At 44.0% G+C, this 24,978-nt stretch overlaps 1 protein-coding gene across 1 annotated transcript in view; it reads right to left on the bottom strand.

Moving 5' to 3' along the window:
• Window positions 1-10,360: 10,360 nt before the first annotated feature.
• EXTL3 (exostosin like glycosyltransferase 3) overlaps window positions 10,361-24,978 on the bottom strand; it is a 74,331-nt gene continuing 59,713 nt past the window's right edge. The window contains exon 6 of the mRNA XM_063442003.1: window positions 10,361-12,740. Within this exon, the coding sequence (XP_063298073.1) occupies window positions 12,531-12,740 (210 nt within the window). The 3' untranslated portion in view covers window positions 10,361-12,530. The remainder of the gene's footprint in view (window positions 12,741-24,978) is intronic.

The following is a 24,978-nucleotide window of genomic DNA, read 5'->3' as shown; positions in this document are numbered from 1 at the left end:
CTGGCTCCACCCACTTATCCTTTTCTGTTCACGGATATTGAATCACTCCTGACATGAGCGTATTTACCCCAATTCATGATGTGGGTCCCCAAGGAACACAGAGCCTTTCTGAGGACCTGTTGTCCGGCAATCCTAAACTCCCTCCAAATCTGGGACTTGACAGCCACAAAATACGCTCTTATGAGCCCAAGATCTCCAATACTCCAAAATATGGCCGTCCCGCTGGGAATGAGAGCACAGGACTTTAAGGGCCTAGAACACGCAGGACTACAGAGATATGTACATTTATACGTAAACAAAGACATAGTTATCTATGAAAACGTAAAAGAAAAGACCCTCCTACTTTAGGTATATCCAAATAAGGGACTTTTCTCGAAAGACCGAGATTACAGGAGATTAGAGTAGCAACCCACACCCCCATGACGAAAAGATGTGCTTCAAGGAGACACCTCCGTCAGGGCTAATATCACTGCTCTATCAAAACCTGGGCTCGATTTCAGCTGTTAGGGGAGGGTTGAGATATACAGAACAGTGGGAAGCCGATCTGGGTGAGGTGCTGGAGGGCGTAGACTGGGAGGACATATGGGAGGCATGCACACAATCCTCCGTATGTGTGACACTGCAAGAACAATCATTCAAAATGTTTTTTAGATGGTACACTACCCCTGTCAAACAATTTTATATGAAATTAAGCTCCATGGACACATGCTGGAGATTGTGCGGGGGGGACAAGGGAAGCTACATACACATGTGGAAGAGTTCTGGGAGAAGGTGGTAGACCTGATCTTTAAAATTATGCAAAGATGACTGACAGCTGACCCATGGGCATGTCTGTTGTCCAGACCCACTGAGGGTGTACCTAGACATGAACAAAAACTACTTAATATGATTTACTTAGCGGCCAGGAGATCTCTAGCACAAAATTGGATAAGCCCAGACTTGCCGACTATCCCAAAGGTATTCCAATGGTTCTTACCAAGATTAGGGACAATTGCCTAATGGACAACCTGACATCACTGGTCTGCAATACCACCAAAACTTTCCATAAGGTGTGGGACTTGTAGTAGCAAAACTCCCAGGAGAAATGGAAAAAAAACAGATGGCTGAGGGCACCCACAATAAGGGCAGGGGAGGGGCGGGAAGGGATGTATCATTTTAGACAAAAACAGAAAAGAAGCAGACAAGAAACGCAACTATGTTACAGGTTAACTGTTTTGTTTTAATCTTTTAATATTGTTTTTGTAAAATGTAAAACCCTTTGAACAGAATGTATCAAACTATGCTTACCAAAACTCACACTGTAGATTGGTATTGTGAGGTGTTACTTTTATCTGCATGAGAAGCGGTTTTTGCACAAATCACTATGTGAATAACATGACGTACATGCTGTCATTGCAAAAATAAATATTTTTTATGATATTCATAGTTAAAATGTCATGTCAGAACTTGAGAAATAACAACATTTCTTAATTTCTCTTTTTCTAACAATTTATTCATATCAAATGATGTTTTATATATAGATGTGAAATAACATAATATATAATAAGTGTGGGTGCACGGAATATGAAAGAGGTGAATTATGGTTGAACAGATATATAGCGCAAATTCCAGGTTTTGATTAGAACTTGTACAATTGACTCTGTCCTTAAGGATAAGGTTGAGGATGAGGTTAATCCATCTATTGTACAGGGCTGCGGAATTTGGTGGCACTTTATAAAAAATAATAATAATAAAAATAAAAGATGTAGTGGATGTTTGCTGCACTTTCAAATCCCAACAGGTCCCCTGATCCTCTTCCGCGATTTACCACTCTCAATAATGGCAAAGTTCCTCGCATAGCACAGCCATATCACTTATTATTGTAATTCATTATGTTCCTAATACCTCTATTGAAGGATGGCATAGTGTTAACATCATTCTAAACAGAAAGGTATAGAAAGATGATGGACTATAGGAATGCATCAGAATTTCCATTTTGAAGTATGCCGATTCCTTCCCTTTCATTGGAAGTCATCTGCTGGTGGTTGAAGTATGCCGATTCCTTCCCTTTCATAGGAAGCCATCTTCTGTTGGTTGAAGTATGTTGATTCCTTCCCTTTCATAGGAAGCCATCTTCTGTTGGTTAAAGTATGCCAATTCCTTCCATTTCATAGGAAGCCATTTTCTGTTGGTTGCATCAGGGTAGCCTCAACAAACGAGCTACAATATTGAGGTCAAGCAAGCCCCAATTCCACTGAACTGGGTGGTAGAGTGCTTCTATCTGGCGTAAATGTTCCTACTGAAGAACCCATTATCTTCAGGTGTGCAGTTCCAGGTATCTACATGGGGTCATGTCATATGTCTTTTGGGATATAAGGTTCTATTTCAAATAACATTAATCTGGATCTGTAAAAGAAGTAACAGTTAACATTAATTATTCACACTGCAGTCACATGGTAATGATGCCATTTTGGCGCCAATCTTTGAAATTCATTGCAAATTAGCTGCCTATATAATGTGAATAGCCAGGATTATTTACTCTACACTTGAAAAAGCCTACTGTTTGGCGAAACGCGTTGTGTATTTTTACTCTGTTTTATATTAAAGTATTTTGTTACTACCTTTTACTTTGGGTTAGTTCATTTACTTTATATGCTGCTGTTTTATCCTGGCTGATCTTTTTATCATCATTTTTAACAAGATCCAGTACTGCAAAAGAAATCCCTGGTGGGGATTATTCCACCTACGCTTGGTTCATAGAGCAGTGTGGCTGCTCTGAACACTGTAAGTACGTTTCTTTTTATCACTTTGTCATTTTTACATATGGAAAACACTATGGGCCCTCTCTTGTGATTTTATTTTTCATAAGACCGGCACTACAAGCATCACTAGAGGAATATCCTACACGTGGGGAGTTTAAATACCACTGTATGCTGTTTTACTCAGAGCTGGTTATAGCTCTCTAAATTGTAAGTTGGCACTCTTAGGACCTCTGTGTTGTCTGTTGTTGCAGTACTACCTAAGTTATTGCACCATTGGGTTTTTTTCTTTTATATATTTTATATGCCGACGTCTGTCTCAGAAGTTTTAAAGAATCGTGTGGAGACTCCAATTGCCCAGTTATATCCTACATGTGGGGAGTATCAAATACCACTGTAAGCTGTTTTACCTAGAGCTGGGCTTAGCTCTAAAAATTGTAAGTTGGCATTTCTCTACGTCTGTGTTGTTCGTGATCCTCTCTACCATACGGTTTTGCACTATTGGTCCCCCCCTTCTCTGCTTTTGTGTTTCATATCCAACCACTGCGATTCCAAAGCGAGAACAGAAGAACAGTTACTCAAGGTCTACACTGTACCTATAGAGACTTTCCTTTTTGTGTTATCGTTTTCGTTTATTTTATCCAGCGCACCCTGTATTTGTTGTTTTTTGTTTTCATTAATTATTCACAGTTGCGTTGACAAAATGGCATTTAAATAATAATAATCTCTGGCTGCCCCTCAGCAAAAGAATAAGCTCTGATTTAATGCAGTTGGTAAGGAGTACCCACTGAGGATCCTATAGAAATTCCATGTTAATAATATGGTTGCTTACTGTGGATAAATGAGATAATTAGAATTGTTTATAGTTTCCCTTTCTATGTATGTTTGGGGAACAGATGATAAAAAAGCACATTTATAAACACAGGACTCTGAATCTGAAACATACAAATACATTTGTCACAATGCCACGACAGGCTGACAATGGGTAAAGATGGCTGGTTTGTGCCTTTTTTGTTTTAGCCAAGATGACTATTCTGCAGTTTCTTAGATTAATTACTGTGTAGAGATGGGAATATTGATTTTGTTATTGTGTGTTCTTAAACCTGATAGAATATTTTTTTCTTGCTAGCTGAATAAATAACAATTTGTGAGAATGTTGTGACCTATATAGAGGATTCTGGAAATAAAATACAGAAAATATATATCGAAAACGTTAACCCTTTGGAGGGGGTGGGGTATCTTTTCTATGTAAAATGCCCCATTGGGCAATGTGGTTAATGTCCCTCTGCTTCAATAGCAGTAAAACCTGTAAAAAAAAAAAAAAAAAAAAAAAAAAAAATATATATATATATATATTATTTTTTACTTACCCTGAATCCATGGGCAGACAAAACTCCTGGCGCTAACTTTCATGCCCCATTCTTATGACAAAAGGGCAGTGCTCTGTCCAATTGCATAGAGAAGCCTGTGATTCTGCGCTCTAGGCCAGCGAGGGAGGGTTTATATATATATATATATTTTTTTTTTTATTGTCAGCAATGGAGGAAGACAGGAGGGAGTGCCCACGGGGAGGGAGGAGAGAGCTAACTTCCCCTTGCAGGCTCCCAGGTAGGCCTACTCATAACAGTTAATCCTAAATTTTGGTAGTTAAAGGATCACTATAGGGTCAGGAACACTAACATGTATTCCTGACCCTATAGTGGGCGCCTCATGCCTCCATAAATATAGCAACAATCTTACTGTATTCAAGCCTGAAGCTGTAAATCTGCATGCTGTTAAGACTCAGAAAAACAAGCAGTCTGCTGACATGTGGTAGCCTGATCCAATCACAATGCTTCCCGATAGGATTGGCTGAGACTGACAAAGAGGCAGATCAGGGGCAGAGCCAGGATGATTCAAACACAGCCCTGGCCAATCAGCATCTCCTCATAGAGATGAATTGAATCAATGAATCACTATGAGGAAAGTTCAGTGTCTGCATGCAGAGGGAGGAGATACTGAATCATAGGATGCTGTGCACAGTGCTGCCCTGTGCTCTGCTGACTGCAGATCTGAGTGGATGGAGGCATATTATGCCTCCATCAACTCCGAAGTCCCTCTGGTTCACTCTGAGTGACTGCAACTGGAGGTGTTCCTAGCTTTCAATGTAAACACTGTATTTTCTTAGAAAATACAGTGTTTACACGAGAAAGGCTGCAGGGAGCTAAAGTTCTCACCTGAACAACCTCATTAAGCTGAAGTTGTTCAGGTGACTATAGTGTCCCTTTAAAGAGCTCCATAGATACACTTGTGTCAGGGGCTTATTTCTAAGGAGGTGTTTACTTCCGTGATACCCTTCACTATTTGGCAATAAAAACTTAGGTCAAAATCAAAGAACACAGGTTTGTATTATGAGGGAACACCTTTTGCCCACCAGAGAGATTGGTCTAAAGCAGTGGTTCCAAAACCAGTCCTTATGGCCCATCAACAATCCAGGATTCATGTATCTCTTTATTCCAATGTAAATAATGACAAAACCTGGACTGTTAGTGGTTCTCGAGTACTGGTTTGGGAAATACTGGTCTAAAGATCTATGTCTGCAGCACAATGGCAAGGAATACTGGAGGATTTGACTAGATGGGCTGCTGGTGCCTTGGCTGTCACATGATATATGAGAAGGAACCAGACTGGCCTATATCCCTTCCTTCCAACCATTTGGTGTTTTTTTGTTGTATATGTGTAAGTATGACAGACAAGCTTCTGATGCCACGACAGCAGACACAGGCATTTCAAAAGGCATAATACTGTGGCATGTGGTTGAACTGCACATTTTTTAGTAATAAACAGGATAATGTAAGCAATGTCATATCGTGAAGGCAATAGGAATAATTAAGACATACTGCGTTAGCTGACATTAATGTAATCAAAGAGAAGAAGGTAAGGTAACATGCTCCACTATGGTAATTATGTAGCTTAGTAGCTGCTGGGTATTATTCCCAGTGTCAGGGTATGTAACAAAAACAGGTTTTAAGACAATGGGTGAAATGTCATGCCTACCCTTAGCCAAAATATATCTGCAGCAGCAAGAAGAATAGCTTCTAGGTAGGCTGGTGGTCTGGGATATCTGCCTGGATATTTCATTAAAATAATATCTAAGGGCACAAGAACACATACCAATAACCATAAAAATCATATTAAAAATTCAACTTGGAGGCATTAGCCACGGGTTGTGCGTTCGGGCAGTGCATCATAACAATGGTGAGTAGTGTAAGTCCCCGTGGCTCCCGTGTGGGAAGCAGTGCAAGGCTCTCTGACTGCATTGTAGACGCAACCTCCGATGACGGCGTCTAGCGGCTCTCCGCCCGCAGGGATGTTGTGCTGCTGCCATACTCCTGGTGGGTCTCTGCCCGGGTGGACGTGCGTGTTTGGTTGCCGCTATGTCTGGAACCATCTTGCCCGGCCGGGGCCTCTGCAACTCCTCTTCATGCCGCCTCCAAGTCTTGAGTGGGCCTCAAGTTTCGCCCAGAAGAGCTCGAAGACGGCATCCAGTGCATCCCCAGAACGCTAGAGGTGAGTGAGTCGGGTGCATTGGCCATCTTGTGTAGCCAGGTCTCGAATCAGGAGCGTTGCTACTCACTCAGGTATGTCGTTGCAGGAGCTGTTTGCGCAACTCCTACCGGTCCAAAGGGGGGGGGGGGGGGGGAAACGTGGCCCGGACTGTGGTCGTGTTGAGAATAAAGCGGGAGATCGGCAGTGTCTCCCACCCTAGATCAGACAGCAGGCCGCAAGGAGCATCAGGCCCCTCAAATCTTGAGCAAAGCGTGTCAAGTTGGTCTAGGAGATTTGTCAATGCTGTCTCCACAACTCATGAGGCGATTTCAGCTGCTCAAACTAATTATTTCTCGGTTTATGATCTTATATCACAGGATTATCTAAGGAGCTCCCTCACCCCGCGTCCTGTTTGTTTGGCGGTCAGGCCCTGCTCCCCAATCATTTGGTGTTTTTAGAGGGAAGCTTGAATTGTACAAGCAGGGTAAATTGGAAATGGAGAAAGGCCCTCACTCCATCCAGTATGCTTTATGCAGCAAGTTCCATAAGATACTACTCTGCTTCTGGCCCCCCCCAAAAAGCGGTGGTTGGCTTGAGGCAGAACACTGACATTATCAACTTATACTGCGAGGGGTATGTAGCAGAATGGTACACAAGCTGTGGAAATAATGTCATTTCTGACAATATAACTATGGACATCTCAATGTATGATGTTGTCACTTAAAAGTCTACAAAACCTGGAGTGACGGAAGTTGTCTACCCTTGGGCTATGGCATCCTGGGGGGATAAGGTTGGGAATATTGCATTTAGTTGAGTTGAATATCAATCAAACAGAGGAGCATCTTGTCCGTAAATAAACATTTATAATTACACCCTTCATCTAACTTCCACTATTGTCTTGCCCAGGACAAGTCTGGCAAAAGAGTTCAATGCATAGTGCATAAAGGAATGGGGATCAAAAGGCAGGAATTCTGCTCCGTTCATGATGGGAAAGCATGGGTAAATACCCCCCAACCACAACCTCCTGTCTACCAGAACTACAAATACATCCTGTAAGGCTTGGAGGCATATCAGAAAAAATATACAGATAGCGGCATATGCTGAACTTATTCTGGGTAAAGCACTATAATCCACACTATTGCTGACTCATAGCCCAGTCTGTACATTGATGGGTTTTAAACTCACCTCTCCTCCCCCTGACTCTCAAAGGCAAGTATAGGCAGACAGAGCAAAATTATAAATTACGAATAATTGTTACTAGAGTTATGATAATATTTTGATGGAAATAATTGTACTTTATAGAGTTTGGATTGTAAATCTTTCTGAGTATCATGTAAGGTGTAGTCCACAGGTGATGAATACTTGTAAGGCAGGGGTGCTCAAAAGGTAGATGCCCAGATGTTGTAGAATTACAACTCCCATGATGCTTTTAGAATGATAAAGCATCATGGACGTTGTAGTTTTAAAACACCTGGGGACCTACCTTTTGGGCACCCCCGGGGTAAGGGCATCTGTCTGTCAGAGCACTATGAAAGTTTTAGCACACAATAGCTATATTATCTGAACTAGTGAATGCTGTTTGGGATATAAAAGTGGCACTGGCAGAACATGAAAAAGAAGTCACCTGCAAATTAATGCTGTGCTTGGAGTAATTACTCTGAAATGTAGAGCACGATCACCATAAAAGCAGGATTTGTGCTAATCCCCTTTTACACTTAGCCTTAAAATAATACTGAAGACAGTAATGATGACTTATAATGAAAGGTTAATGAACACTCCTGGTAAAGATTAAAATAATCCATGGAATTTGATAAAATCTGAAGGACTCTAGGTCATCAGTTATTTGGGGTTTAAGGGGTCTTGTACAGTGCATTCTCTCTCTCTCTGGCTTTCAGCATGTGATTACTAAGAGAGCTAGGTTTACAACCCAGTAACTTATAGAGCTATGGACACTGAAGGCAAGGTAAAATAACGCTAGCTACAGACCCAAGTACCTAGTGGCATTGCCATGCTACTACGAATACAGAGAATGAAGAGGCCATCCAAGCAGATGGGGCCACTGTAGGAGGTAAACATCATAAGCAAGAGTGTCATTACAGTACTGACCATTGCATGTTGTACCATCTGAAGACAATGGTTTTCTAGAAGCTCCAAAGACACAGAGACTTGTTGGACCCTCCCCAATCATCTTGGCAATGTCAGCTTAGTGTGTGCTGCCTGGCTAGAGAAGGGGGGGTATACCTGAGTTTATTATAAATGTCTCTATTAATTCTATACATATCCACCACAGAGTACAATTCATTATTAGCATAGATGCTTTGAGACTACCTAAAGGGTACCAACGCTCTATAACTGGATGCCACCCATGTGGTGGGAAGGGTACGGGCCAGGCATCTTAAGAATGTTACCCAGAATGGGATATATTCTTATAACTTATCTCCTGGTGGATGGTGTACATCTTCTCCACATATATAGAGTGAAGGCTACAGGGCAGGAGCACAGTTAAGCTCTGTTCTATAACTAGTACCTAGCTACATAAATACATCAGACATTACAAACATTTAGACTAAAATAAATATAAAGGGTAAAATATCATCCAAAAACACGCATTTGTGTGTGAACACTATATAAATATGTTCACAGAAAAACATGTTAATTTGGGAAGATGTATGAGAAATGCAGTGTGCTTCTTTCCCAACACATTTACAAAATTCAGAGTGATAATCCTGAACTATAATCATCTCATTATTTAATAAATAAACCAGTGGGTCAGCATCCTGCAACATGACATGACTGCCTGAAGCAGGTGTTTAGCCCAGTTTTCACCAATGCTTGTACAAATACAAAGGTGATAAGAAGTATTTATAAAATGCATTGTCTACAATGTCAGAACCAGTAGATTATTTGGTTTTGAATTGGTTCCAATTTCTGGAAACAGAACAACTGTTTAAAAACCCAAGTGCAATAATATTATACTGGTGAACACATGCATTCATTTTGAATCAGAGAATACTCATTACTCTCGATAAGTGTCTTCCCACAAACACATTCAGATTTCCGAACTGATCACAAATTAATTTTGAAGGCTTAAAGGGACTCTCTCCAGTGCCAGGAAAACAAAGCTGTTTTCCTGGCACTAGCGAATCCTGGAGTGCCCCCCTTCTGCCCCCCATCCCACGTCGCTGAAGGGCTTAAAACCCCTTCAGACACCTGAATCCTGTGCCGATGTCCCTCGGCGCTGGGTCAAGCTCCGCCCACGCTCCTACCCCGCAGACGTGGGATACCTAATGCGCAGGTGCGGCAATGGTCACACGCGCTTGAGACCTCCCCATAGGCTAGCATTATTCAATGCTTTCCTATAAGACTCCGTCAACACGGGAGGTGCTCATGCAATGAGCAGATGTGGTCTGGGTGCCTACAGTGTCCCTTTAAGTAAATTGTGTTTCATTGAATTTAAATAGAAGATGTATATCAGACTATTCAATTATAGTTTAGACTATATGTACCTTAAATATTATAATTATATTACCTTAAAATGCTGTGTAAAGAGAACACTGGTAATGATTGTGTATGAGAACTTAAAAGCAAATGTAATGCAATATTAGAAAACTCCAAGATAACCTTCCAATCAGTATTTTAGGAAAACAAGAAAACCACGGGCATTATAGCATCTCCCACCTCAACTCCAGCTCTTTTAGCTCCTAATCATAAATGGTTCCCACGAGATTAGAGGTCACTCCATACAATTTGTGTGGCCTCAATTTTATTTTTTCCTTCTATTGCCCTCTTCTCAAGAACAGATCGCAAAGGTGGTAAATTAAAAGGGTTATTCACTAGAGTGAGAATTGAAATTGAATTTCAAACTTTAGATCAAAGTCAACTATACTTTCAGCTACTTTTTCAGTCTTTAAATGTAAAATTCACTTTCAATTCTCACATTACTAAATAACCCTGTAAATGTTGTACAAAGGAGGCAGGTTTACTTAAAAGAAAAACATCTTCACATACCAGAGAGGAACATAAGGTTTGTTTGATTTGCACATGTCCAAACTCCATACTAACTAGTCCCAAATTAAATTGCAAAACAGCCACAATAAAAACAACCCAGAAGATACTTTATTAAGACATCCATCAGTGTATATATTACTACGGTCTAAATGTCATTGAACTGAAAATGTAAACCTTGGTGTCCCTAGGAGATTAAATGCCCTAATCTCAGCATCTGTACTCCAGATTCTCACAAAAATTACGCATATATGTAAACAACTGCAGAATAATATAAAACATTTTTTTACAAGAAACCTAACAAAAACAAAAGGGAGGGTTGAAAATTAAACCATAAAAATCACAATTTTAACATAAAAAAACAATAATAAAAAAATCAAATGGTGGCAAAGAGACAGTTCATTCTTGAATGCAAATTTTGTATTGGACTATTCGAAGGGGAACGGGCATTAGTAAAAGATCTGTGCTTGATCTTTAAAGGATTACAGTAGAAGCTACAATATTCTAATTGTAGTCTAGGTTTCATCTTGATTCTGGTTTAGCACAAAAGTGGGCACAATCCTGTGAATCAACAAATATGTGCAGGACGTGAACAAAATCTAAAAGAATTCACAAAAACGAAATAAAAAGGCTGCACGGGAGCCAAGAACATACCTTACTACCAGTGCTAGTTAAGACATTGCAACGCATTTCACTAGGTCTCATTTTATAGTTTTGTAAAACGTGACGGAATTATTTTAAATTTATGGGTGAAACGGACCTCTGAAAATCTGATTCACAACGTATTATCCTCTCTTTCTATTGGTATAGCTTCCTATCTAAATGAAACGTATCCACAATTGCTTTCTCTCTCCAAAAAGATTCTAAATGAGAATTTTCTATATCTGGAAACCAATATTATAAAATCTTGTTTACATTGAAATAAAACAATGTAAAAAAAAAAAGTATACAATCTGAGTAACCTTGGTATTAGAATTTGCAGATTTATTATAAATTACGTTGCAGATAAGCCTCATTTTCAACTTTAGTACAACATATACCAGAAGTAGCAGCATGTTTGTATTTTTTCCATATATAAAAATGTTTAACTACATCAACAGAAAATTGCTAAATTCGAATATACCACAGTTACTAAGATTGTATATTTCAAGGTGCTATACCTTATTGAGATTAACGGTAGCATCTTGCCAACAAACACATATTGTACATAGTCATTTGCTACCTAGTTGAATTGTTGAATGTGCTTCCAGTGCTGTGGATTTCATGGCAGGGCTAGTTAATCAGCCATTCTATGATTTGTTCTTTTAAATCAAAATAAAAAAGCTTCCAGGCTGTATCCTTCAATATCCACATGGTTATAGGACAGTCCTGTTTAGAATAACAAGCATGTATGTTCAGGAATACTAAGATTTCTCAGAATCAGATATCATTTCCCCACGTAATACCTATTTACTGAAAACAGCAGTCCAAAGACTCTACATACATAATCTATACCTCTTGATCTGTATAACAATATACTAATGTACAAACAAAGTGGGGAAAATGTGATTCTGTGCTTTATTTATTCATTGATACTCTTAACGATGTGGAAGCCGACTTGGAAAAGGAAAAATGGCAGATGTGATGTGATATTATACATGATATCTAACTATTCCCTCGGGTTCAGCTCTGCTTGTTGACTGTAATGGAGGAAAAATTCCCAGATGTTCGATCCCTTTACAGAATGGTACATGTAAAATACATAGAATGCTTGATTTCCTTCTTCGGTAGGGGACTACAAAAGAATAAATGTGCTTTATTGAAAAAGTCCATATTAAAGGATCCTCTTAGTGGACAGACGACACATTTGACAATGATCTAACGGTCTATCCAATCTAATTTGAAGAGGTTGCCAAATTGATTATGTTTTGGGTGCAGGCTAGTTCTACGGGCTTCGGCCACATGCACATACCTTACCAAACAGAATTTTTACAGTTATCCAATAGAAGAGACTATATAAAGGCAGGAAAAGTCCCATCACGCAAATATAAATGATTTGCATGGCAATTAAAAAAAAAAACTAATTACATCATTGTTTTTATTCCCTGGGCGCTCTATATATATATGATCAAAGTCCTTCAGTGTATCGTATGTGACGTTTTAGTGTTATAATTCAATGATTCATAGTTTATAATGGTTTCTTTAAGATTGGAGTGGAACACTTGAAGCAATATCTGGGCAGCATTAAACATCCCCAATATCGTTTCCAGCAGAATTGTGTTAAATGAACTTGAAACATTTTGTTTTGTCATGAGGAAGCCGAGTCTTGAAGAGAACAGAGTCCACTCGGAACTGGGTGTATAGCAGTGGCATGTATCCATACACCTTTACAAAGAAGTTAATGCATTTGTGCCGCTCGTGAAAATGTGAGTCGTCATGTGAGAGGGCCTGAGGGCAGCCAGGACAGCGGAAAGTCCATCGAGAAGTAACCTAGAAAACAAACACATATACAGGAGTCAAACACACAATTTACAACATAAGACATGAAGGTCAAACAGGTTTATACAGAATGGCTGTACCTATTCCCTCCTGGTTGTAAGGGATGAGAAACATTGGTCTGGTAATGCGGACATACAGGAGGTTCAGGGGAACTCCTTAATGAACAATGACAGGCCAAGCATGTGACACAAAGTGGAATCCAGATAACAGTGCAAATAGAGGTTTTCAGAGATGATAAATGAGCGAAAGGGAATCTGCTGCAACTGTGCAGATCTCAGCAAAATTACCAGCATATGAAATAATTCCATAAACTAAATACCAAGCAAGTGGAGCGCTCAAGTTGCAAATCAAGAGAACTAACTGTAAATGTAAACGTGGATCGGTTCCACAAACAGTGATAGAGCAGGAAAGCATTGTATGATAAGCAGCGCTGTAATCTCAGTATATTACTGGAGAGAATAGCAGCGTATGATCTGAATGATCGCTGTGACTGTGATAAAAGTCCCTGATCTCAGTATATTACTGGAGAGAATAGCAGCGTGTGATCTGAGTGATCGCTGTGACTGTGATAAAAGTCCCTGATCTCAGTATATTACTGGAGAGAATAGCAGCATGTGATCTGAGTGATCGCTGTGACTGTGATATTAGTCCCTGATCTCAGTATATTACTGGAGAGAATAGCAGCGTGTGATCTGAATGATCGCTGTGACTGTGATAAAAGTCCCTGATCTCAGTATATTACTGGAGAGAATAGCAGCGTGTGATCTGAATGATCGCTGTGACTGTGATAATAGTCCCTGATCTCAGTATATTACTGGAGAGAATAGCAGCGTGTGATCTGAATGATCGCTGTGACTGTGATATTAGTCCCTGATCTCAGTTTATTACTGGAGAGAGAAAAAATGGGTCGCAAGAGAATACTGAGAACGGGCAGCAACTGAAATAGCCTGCCCTTCGGTCGGTCACCGCTCAGTTCTCAAGCTGTTTTTTGCTCATCTTGTGCCATTACAGAGAGAACTTCTCTGAAACATATCAGACTGGTCCCACCCATACGGGCAGTCCAGATCCGAAATGCCAGCAAGTTCCCTCTGCACGAGAGACACAGCAACCCCAGACGATCGTTTCAGCCTTGTAAGGCATCATCAGTGAGGCATAGCTGATATCTCCCTAGGCACCGTGAGTAAGGGGTCCACGTCTGGATTATCCCTTAAACTTGTGGAGAGAAAAAATGGGTCGCAAGAGAATACTGAGAACGGGCAGCAACTGAAATAGCCTGCCCTTCGGTCGGTCACCGCTCAGTTCTCAAGCTGTTTTTTGCTCATCTTGTGCCATTACAGAGAGAACTTCTCTGAAACATATCAGACTGGTCCCACCCATACGGGCAGTCCAGATCCGAAATGCCAGCAAGTTCCCTCTGCACGAGAGACACAGCAACCCCAGACGATCGTTTCAGCCTTGTAAGGCATCATCAGTGAGGCATAGCTGATATCTCCCTAGGCACCGTGAGCAAGGGGTCCTGAGCGGGGACCTACCGAAGGGCAGGCTATTTCAGTTGCTGTCCGTTCTCAGAATACTCTTGCGACCCGTTTTTTCTCTCCATAAGTTTAAAGGGTAATCCAGACGTGGACCCCTTGCTCACGGTGCCTAGAGAGATATTAGCTATGCCTCACTGATGATGCCTAACAAGGCTGAAACGATCGTCTGGGGTTGCTGTATCTCTCGTGCAGAGAGAACTTGCTGGCATTTTGGATCTGGACTACCCGTATGGGTGGGACCAGTCTGATATGCTTCAGATATGTTCTCTCTGTAATGGCACAAGATGAGCTAAAACCAGCTTGAGTTCTGAGCGGGGACCTACCGAAGGGCAGGCTATTTCAGTTGCTGTCCGTTCTCAGAATACTCTTGCGACCCGTTTTTTCTCTCCATAAGTTTAAAGGGTAATCCAGACGTGGACCCCTTGCTCACGGTGCCTAGAGAGATATTAGCTATGCCTCACTGATGATGCCTAACAAGGCTGAAACGATCGTCTGGGGTTGCTGTATCTCTCGTGCAGAGAGAACTTGCTGGCATTTTGGATCTGGACTACCCGTATGGGTGGGACCAGTCTGATATGCTTCAGATATGTTCTCTCTGTAATGGCACAAGATGAGCTAAAACCAGCTTGAGTTCTGAGCGGGGACCTACCGAAGGGCAGGCTATTTCAGTTGCTGTCCGTTCTCAGAATACTCTTGCGACCCGTTTTTTCTCTCCATAAGTTTAAAGGGTAATCCAGACGTGGACCCCTTGCTCACGGTGCCTAGAGAGATATTAGCTATGCCTCACTGATGATGCCTAACAAGGCTGAAACGATCGTCTGGGGTTGCTGTATCTCTCGTGCAGAGAGAACTTGCTGGCATTTTGGATCTGGACTACCCGTATGGGTGGGACCAGTCTGATATGCTTCAGATATGTTCTCTCTGTAATGGCACAAGATGAGCTAAAACCAGCTTGAGTTCTGAGCGGGGACCTACCGAAGGGCAGGCTATTTCAGTTGCTGTCCGTTCTCAGAATACTCTTGCGACCCGTTTTTTCTCTCCATAAGTTTAAAGGGTAATCCAGACGTGGACCCCTTGCTCACGGTGCCTAGAGAGATATTAGCTATGCCTCACTGATGATGCCTAACAAGGCTGAAACGATCGTCTGGGGTTGCTGTATCTCTCGTGCAGAGAGAACTTGCTGGCATTTTGGATCTGGACTACCCGTATGGGTGGGACCAGTCTGATATGCTTCAGATATGTTCTCTCTGTAATGGCACAAGATGAGCTAAAACCAGCTTGAGTTCTGAGCGGGGACCTACCGAAGGGCAGGCTATTTCAGTTGCTGTCCGTTCTCAGAATACTCTTGCGACCCGTTTTTTCTCTCCATAAGTTTAAAGGGTAATCCAGACGTGGACCCCTTGCTCACGGTGCCTAGAGAGATATTAGCTATGCCTCACTGATGATGCCTAACAAGGCTGAAACGATCGTCTGGGGTTGCTGTATCTCTCGTGCAGAGAGAACTTGCTGGCATTTTGGATCTGGACTACCCGTATGGGTGGGACCAGTCTGATATGCTTCAGATATGTTCTCTCTGTAATGGCACAAGATGAGCTAAAACCAGCTTGAGTTCTGAGCGGGGACCTACCGAAGGGCAGGCTATTTCAGTTGCTGTCCGTTCTCAGAATACTCTTGCGACCCGTTTTTTCTCTCCATAAGTTTAAAGGGTAATCCAGACGTGGACCCCTTGCTCACGGTGCCTAGAGAGATATTAGCTATGCCTCACTGATGATGCCTAACAAGGCTGAAACGATCGTCTGGGGTTGCTGTATCTCTCGTGCAGAGAGAACTTGCTGGCATTTTGGATCTGGACTACCCGTATGGGTGGGACCAGTCTGATATGCTTCAGATATGTTCTCTCTGTAATGGCACAAGATGAGCTAAAACCAGCTTGAGTTCTGAGCGGGGACCTACCGAAGGGCAGGCTATTTCAGTTGCTGTCCGTTCTCAGAATACTCTTGCGACCCGTTTTTTCTCTCCATAAGTTTAAAGGGTAATCCAGACGTGGACCCCTTGCTCACGGTGCCTAGAGAGATATTAGCTATGCCTCACTGATGATGCCTAACAAGGCTGAAACGATCGTCTGGGGTTGCTGTATCTCTCGTGCAGAGAGAACTTGCTGGCATTTTGGATCTGGACTACCCGTATGGGTGGGACCAGTCTGATATGCTTCAGATATGTTCTCTCTGTAATGGCACAAGATGAGCTAAAACCAGCTTGAGTTCTGAGCGGGGACCTACCGAAGGGCAGGCTATTTCAGTTGCTGTCCGTTCTCAGAATACTCTTGCGACCCGTTTTTTCTCTCCATAAGTTTAAAGGGTAATCCAGACGTGGACCCCTTGCTCACGGTGCCTAGAGAGATATTAGCTATGCCTCACTGATGATGCCTAACAAGGCTGAAACGATCGTCTGGGGTTGCTGTATCTCTCGTGCAGAGAGAACTTGCTGGCATTTTGGATCTGGACTACCCGTATGGGTGGGACCAGTCTGATATGCTTCAGATATGTTCTCTCTGTAATGGCACAAGATGAGCTAAAACCAGCTTGAGTTCTGAGCGGGGACCTACCGAAGGGCAGGCTATTTCAGTTGCTGTCCGTTCTCAGAATACTCTTGCGACCCGTTTTTTCTCTCCATAAGTTTAAAGGGTAATCCAGACGTGGACCCCTTGCTCACGGTGCCTAGAGAGATATTAGCTATGCCTCACTGATGATGCCTAACAAGGCTGAAACGATCGTCTGGGGTTGCTGTATCTCTCGTGCAGAGAGAACTTGCTGGCATTTTGGATCTGGACTACCCGTATGGGTGGGACCAGTCTGATATGCTTCAGATATGTTCTCTCTGTAATGGCACAAGATGAGCTAAAACCAGCTTGAGTTCTGAGCGGGGACCTACCGAAGGGCAGGCTATTTCAGTTGCTGTCCGTTCTCAGAATACTCTTGCGACCCGTTTTTTCTCTCCATAAGTTTAAAGGGTAATCCAGACGTGGACCCCTTGCTCACGGTGCCTAGAGAGATATTAGCTATGCCTCACTGATGATGCCTAACAAGGCTGAAACGATCGTCTGGGGTTGCTGTATCTCTCGTGCAGAGAGAACTTGCTGGCATTTTGGATCTGGACTACCCGTATGGGTGGGACCAGTCTGATATGCTTCAGATATGTTCTCTCTGTAATGGCACAAGATGAGCTAAAACCAGCTTGAGTTCTGAGCGGGGACCTACCGAAGGGCAGGCTATTTCAGTTGCTGTCCGTTCTCAGAATACTCTTGCGACCCGTTTTTTCTCTCCATAAGTTTAAAGGGTAATCCAGACGTGGACCCCTTGCTCACGGTGCCTAGAGAGATATTAGCTATGCCTCACTGATGATGCCTAACAAGGCTGAAACGATCGTCTGGGGTTGCTGTATCTCTCGTGCAGAGAGAACTTGCTGGCATTTTGGATCTGGACTACCCGTATGGGTGGGACCAGTCTGATATGCTTCAGATATGTTCTCTCTGTAATGGCACAAGATGAGCTAAAACCAGCTTGAGTTCTGAGCGGGGACCTACCGAAGGGCAGGCTATTTCAGTTGCTGTCCGTTCTCAGAATACTCTTGCGACCCGTTTTTTCTCTCCATAAGTTTAAAGGGTAATCCAGACGTGGACCCCTTGCTCACGGTGCCTAGAGAGATATTAGCTATGCCTCACTGATGATGCCTAACAAGGCTGAAACGATCGTCTGGGGTTGCTGTATCTCTCGTGCAGAGAGAACTTGCTGGCATTTTGGATCTGGACTACCCGTATGGGTGGGACCAGTCTGATATGCTTCAGATATGTTCTCTCTGTAATGGCACAAGATGAGCTAAAACCAGCTTGAGTTCTGAGCGGGGACCTACCGAAGGGCAGGCTATTTCAGTTGCTGTCCGTTCTCAGAATACTCTTGCGACCCGTTTTTTCTCTCCATAAGTTTAAAGGGTAATCCAGACGTGGACCCCTTGCTCACGGTGCCTAGAGAGATATTAGCTATGCCTCACTGATGATGCCTAACAAGGCTGAAACGATCGTCTGGGGTTGCTGTATCTCTCGTGCAGAGAGAACTTGCTGGCATTTTGGATCTGGACTACCCGTATGGGTGGGACCAGTCTGATATGCTTCAGATATGTTCTCTCTGTAATGGCACAAGATGAGCTAAAACCAGCTTGAGTTCTGAGCGGGGACCTACCGAAGGGCAGGCTATTTCAGTTGCTGTCCGTTCTCAGAATACTCTTGCGACCCGTTTTTTCTCTCCATAAGTTTAAAGGGTAATCCAGACGTGGACCCCTTGCTCACGGTGCCTAGAGAGATATTAGCTATGCCTCACTGATGATGCCTAACAAGGCTGAAACGATCGTCTGGGGTTGCTGTATCTCTCGTGCAGAGAGAACTTGCTGGCATTTTGGATCTGGACTACCCGTATGGGTGGGACCAGTCTGATATGCTTCAGATATGTTCTCTCTGTAATGGCACAAGATGAGCTAAAACCAGCTTGAGTTCTGAGCGGGGACCTACCGAAGGGCAGGCTATTTCAGTTGCTGTCCGTTCTCAGAATACTCTTGCGACCCGTTTTTTCTCTCCATAAGTTTAAAGGGTAATCCAGACGTGGACCCCTTGCTCACGGTGCCTAGAGAGATATTAGCTATGCCTCACTGATGATGCCTAACAAGGCTGAAACGATCGTCTGGGGTTGCTGTATCTCTCGTGCAGAGAGAACTTGCTGGCATTTTGGATCTGGACTACCCGTATGGGTGGGACCAGTCTGATATGCTTCAGATATGTTCTCTCTGTAATGGCACAAGATGAGCTAAAACCAGCTTGAGTTCTGAGCGGGGACCTACCGAAGGGCAGGCTATTTCAGTTGCTGTCCGTTCTCAGAATACTCTTGCGACCCGTTTTTTCTCTCCATAAGTTTAAAGGGTAATCCAGACGTGGACCCCTTGCTCACGGTGCCTAGAGAGATATTAGCTATGCCTCACTGATGATGCCTAACAAGGCTGAAACGATCGTCTGGGGTTGCTGTATCTCTCGTGCAGAGAGAACTTGCTGGCATTTTGGATCTGGACTACCCGTATGGGTGGGACCAGTCTGATATGCTTCAGATATGTTCTCTCTGTAATGGCACAAGATGAGCTAAAACCAGCTTGAGTTCTGAGCGGGGACCTACCGAAGGGCAGGCTATTTCAGTTGCTGTCCGTTCTCAGAATACTCTTGCGACCCGTTTTTTCTCTCCATAAGTTTAAAGGGTAATCCAGACGTGGACCCCTTGCTCACGGTGCCTAGAGAGATATTAGCTATGCCTCACTGATGATGCCTAACAAGGCTGAAACGATCGTCTGGGGTTGCTGTATCTCTCGTGCAGAGAGAACTTGCTGGCATTTTGGATCTGGACTACCCGTATGGGTGGGACCAGTCTGATATGCTTCAGATATGTTCTCTCTGTAATGGCACAAGATGAGCTAAAACCAGCTTGAGTTCTGAGCGGGGACCTACCGAAGGGCAGGCTATTTCAGTTGCTGTCCGTTCTCAGAATACTCTTGCGACCCGTTTTTTCTCTCCATAAGTTTAAAGGGTAATCCAGACGTGGACCCCTTGCTCACGGTGCCTAGAGAGATATTAGCTATGCCTCACTGATGATGCCTAACAAGGCTGAAACGATCGTCTGGGGTTGCTGTATCTCTCGTGCAGAGAGAACTTGCTGGCATTTTGGATCTGGACTACCCGTATGGGTGGGACCAGTCTGATATGCTTCAGATATGTTCTCTCTGTAATGGCACAAGATGAGCTAAAACCAGCTTGAGTTCTGAGCGGGGACCTACCGAAGGGCAGGCTATTTCAGTTGCTGTCCGTTCTCAGAATACTCTTGCGACCCGTTTTTTCTCTCCATAAGTTTAAAGGGTAATCCAGACGTGGACCCCTTGCTCACGGTGCCTAGAGAGATATTAGCTATGCCTCACTGATGATGCCTAACAAGGCTGAAACGATCGTCTGGGGTTGCTGTATCTCTCGTGCAGAGAGAACTTGCTGGCATTTTGGATCTGGACTACCCGTATGGGTGGGACCAGTCTGATATGCTTCAGATATGTTCTCTCTGTAATGGCACAAGATGAGCTAAAACCAGCTTGAGTTCTGAGCGGGGACCTACCGAAGGGCAGGCTATTTCAGTTGCTGTCCGTTCTCAGAATACTCTTGCGACCCGTTTTTTCTCTCCATAAGTTTAAAGGGTAATCCAGACGTGGACCCCTTGCTCACGGTGCCTAGAGAGATATTAGCTATGCCTCACTGATGATGCCTAACAAGGCTGAAACGATCGTCTGGGGTTGCTGTATCTCTCGTGCAGAGAGAACTTGCTGGCATTTTGGATCTGGACTACCCGTATGGGTGGGACCAGTCTGATATGCTTCAGATATGTTCTCTCTGTAATGGCACAAGATGAGCTAAAACCAGCTTGAGTTCTGAGCGGGGACCTACCGAAGGGCAGGCTATTTCAGTTGCTGTCCGTTCTCAGAATACTCTTGCGACCCGTTTTTTCTCTCCATAAGTTTAAAGGGTAATCCAGACGTGGACCCCTTGCTCACGGTGCCTAGAGAGATATTAGCTATGCCTCACTGATGATGCCTAACAAGGCTGAAACGATCGTCTGGGGTTGCTGTATCTCTCGTGCAGAGAGAACTTGCTGGCATTTTGGATCTGGACTACCCGTATGGGTGGGACCAGTCTGATATGCTTCAGATATGTTCTCTCTGTAATGGCACAAGATGAGCTAAAACCAGCTTGAGTTCTGAGCGGGGACCTACCGAAGGGCAGGCTATTTCAGTTGCTGTCCGTTCTCAGAATACTCTTGCGACCCGTTTTTTCTCTCCATAAGTTTAAAGGGTAATCCAGACGTGGACCCCTTGCTCACGGTGCCTAGAGAGATATTAGCTATGCCTCACTGATGATGCCTAACAAGGCTGAAACGATCGTCTGGGGTTGCTGTATCTCTCGTGCAGAGAGAACTTGCTGGCATTTTGGATCTGGACTACCCGTATGGGTGGGACCAGTCTGATATGCTTCAGATATGTTCTCTCTGTAATGGCACAAGATGAGCTAAAACCAGCTTGAGTTCTGAGCGGGGACCTACCGAAGGGCAGGCTATTTCAGTTGCTGTCCGTTCTCAGAATACTCTTGCGACCCGTTTTTTCTCTCCATAAGTTTAAAGGGTAATCCAGACGTGGACCCCTTGCTCACGGTGCCTAGAGAGATATTAGCTATGCCTCACTGATGATGCCTAACAAGGCTGAAACGATCGTCTGGGGTTGCTGTATCTCTCGTGCAGAGAGAACTTGCTGGCATTTTGGATCTGGACTACCCGTATGGGTGGGACCAGTCTGATATGCTTCAGATATGTTCTCTCTGTAATGGCACAAGATGAGCTAAAACCAGCTTGAGTTCTGAGCGGGGACCTACCGAAGGGCAGGCTATTTCAGTTGCTGTCCGTTCTCAGAATACTCTTGCGACCCGTTTTTTCTCTCCATAAGTTTAAAGGGTAATCCAGACGTGGACCCCTTGCTCACGGTGCCTAGAGAGATATTAGCTATGCCTCACTGATGATGCCTAACAAGGCTGAAACGATCGTCTGGGGTTGCTGTATCTCTCGTGCAGAGAGAACTTGCTGGCATTTTGGATCTGGACTACCCGTATGGGTGGGACCAGTCTGATATGCTTCAGATATGTTCTCTCTGTAATGGCACAAGATGAGCTAAAACCAGCTTGAGTTCTGAGCGGGGACCTACCGAAGGGCAGGCTATTTCAGTTGCTGTCCGTTCTCAGAATACTCTTGCGACCCGTTTTTTCTCTCCATAAGTTTAAAGGGTAATCCAGACGTGGACCCCTTGCTCACGGTGCCTAGAGAGATATTAGCTATGCCTCACTGATGATGCCTAACAAGGCTGAAACGATCGTCTGGGGTTGCTGTATCTCTCGTGCAGAGAGAACTTGCTGGCATTTTGGATCTGGACTACCCGTATGGGTGGGACCAGTCTGATATGCTTCAGATATGTTCTCTCTGTAATGGCACAAGATGAGCTAAAACCAGCTTGAGTTCTGAGCGGGGACCTACCGAAGGGCAGGCTATTTCAGTTGCTGTCCGTTCTCAGAATACTCTTGCGACCCGTTTTTTCTCTCCATAAGTTTAAAGGGTAATCCAGACGTGGACCCCTTGCTCACGGTGCCTAGAGAGATATTAGCTATGCCTCACTGATGATGCCTAACAAGGCTGAAACGATCGTCTGGGGTTGCTGTATCTCTCGTGCAGAGAGAACTTGCTGGCATTTTGGATCTGGACTACCCGTATGGGTGGGACCAGTCTGATATGCTTCAGATATGTTCTCTCTGTAATGGCACAAGATGAGCTAAAACCAGCTTGAGTTCTGAGCGGGGACCTACCGAAGGGCAGGCTATTTCAGTTGCTGTCCGTTCTCAGAATACTCTTGCGACCCGTTTTTTCTCTCCATAAGTTTAAAGGGTAATCCAGACGTGGACCCCTTGCTCACGGTGCCTAGAGAGATATTAGCTATGCCTCACTGATGATGCCTAACAAGGCTGAAACGATCGTCTGGGGTTGCTGTATCTCTCGTGCAGAGAGAACTTGCTGGCATTTTGGATCTGGACTACCCGTATGGGTGGGACCAGTCTGATATGCTTCAGATATGTTCTCTCTGTAATGGCACAAGATGAGCTAAAACCAGCTTGAGTTCTGAGCGGGGACCTACCGAAGGGCAGGCTATTTCAGTTGCTGTCCGTTCTCAGAATACTCTTGCGACCCGTTTTTTCTCTCCATAAGTTTAAAGGGTAATCCAGACGTGGACCCCTTGCTCACGGTGCCTAGAGAGATATTAGCTATGCCTCACTGATGATGCCTAACAAGGCTGAAACGATCGTCTGGGGTTGCTGTATCTCTCGTGCAGAGAGAACTTGCTGGCATTTTGGATCTGGACTACCCGTATGGGTGGGACCAGTCTGATATGCTTCAGATATGTTCTCTCTGTAATGGCACAAGATGAGCTAAAACCAGCTTGAGTTCTGAGCGGGGACCTACCGAAGGGCAGGCTATTTCAGTTGCTGTCCGTTCTCAGAATACTCTTGCGACCCGTTTTTTCTCTCCATAAGTTTAAAGGGTAATCCAGACGTGGACCCCTTGCTCACGGTGCCTAGAGAGATATTAGCTATGCCTCACTGATGATGCCTAACAAGGCTGAAACGATCGTCTGGGGTTGCTGTATCTCTCGTGCAGAGAGAACTTGCTGGCATTTTGGATCTGGACTACCCGTATGGGTGGGACCAGTCTGATATGCTTCAGATATGTTCTCTCTGTAATGGCACAAGATGAGCTAAAACCAGCTTGAGTTCTGAGCGGGGACCTACCGAAGGGCAGGCTATTTCAGTTGCTGTCCGTTCTCAGAATACTCTTGCGACCCGTTTTTTCTCTCCATAAGTTTAAAGGGTAATCCAGACGTGGACCCCTTGCTCACGGTGCCTAGAGAGATATTAGCTATGCCTCACTGATGATGCCTAACAAGGCTGAAACGATCGTCTGGGGTTGCTGTATCTCTCGTGCAGAGAGAACTTGCTGGCATTTTGGATCTGGACTACCCGTATGGGTGGGACCAGTCTGATATGCTTCAGATATGTTCTCTCTGTAATGGCACAAGATGAGCTAAAACCAGCTTGAGTTCTGAGCGGGGACCTACCGAAGGGCAGGCTATTTCAGTTGCTGTCCGTTCTCAGAATACTCTTGCGACCCGTTTTTTCTCTCCATAAGTTTAAAGGGTAATCCAGACGTGGACCCCTTGCTCACGGTGCCTAGAGAGATATTAGCTATGCCTCACTGATGATGCCTAACAAGGCTGAAACGATCGTCTGGGGTTGCTGTATCTCTCGTGCAGAGAGAACTTGCTGGCATTTTGGATCTGGACTACCCGTATGGGTGGGACCAGTCTGATATGCTTCAGATATGTTCTCTCTGTAATGGCACAAGATGAGCTAAAACCAGCTTGAGTTCTGAGCGGGGACCTACCGAAGGGCAGGCTATTTCAGTTGCTGTCCGTTCTCAGAATACTCTTGCGACCCGTTTTTTCTCTCCATAAGTTTAAAGGGTAATCCAGACGTGGACCCCTTGCTCACGGTGCCTAGAGAGATATTAGCTATGCCTCACTGATGATGCCTAACAAGGCTGAAACGATCGTCTGGGGTTGCTGTATCTCTCGTGCAGAGAGAACTTGCTGGCATTTTGGATCTGGACTACCCGTATGGGTGGGACCAGTCTGATATGCTTCAGATATGTTCTCTCTGTAATGGCACAAGATGAGCTAAAACCAGCTTGAGTTCTGAGCGGGGACCTACCGAAGGGCAGGCTATTTCAGTTGCTGTCCGTTCTCAGAATACTCTTGCGACCCGTTTTTTCTCTCCATAAGTTTAAAGGGTAATCCAGACGTGGACCCCTTGCTCACGGTGCCTAGAGAGATATTAGCTATGCCTCACTGATGATGCCTAACAAGGCTGAAACGATCGTCTGGGGTTGCTGTATCTCTCGTGCAGAGAGAACTTGCTGGCATTTTGGATCTGGACTACCCGTATGGGTGGGACCAGTCTGATATGCTTCAGATAT

This window comes from Pelobates fuscus, chromosome 2 (assembly GCF_036172605.1).
Source record: "Pelobates fuscus isolate aPelFus1 chromosome 2, aPelFus1.pri, whole genome shotgun sequence".
Classification (NCBI taxonomy): domain Eukaryota; kingdom Metazoa; phylum Chordata; class Amphibia; order Anura; family Pelobatidae; genus Pelobates; species Pelobates fuscus.
This window is presented reverse-complemented; position numbering and strand designations above follow the sequence as displayed.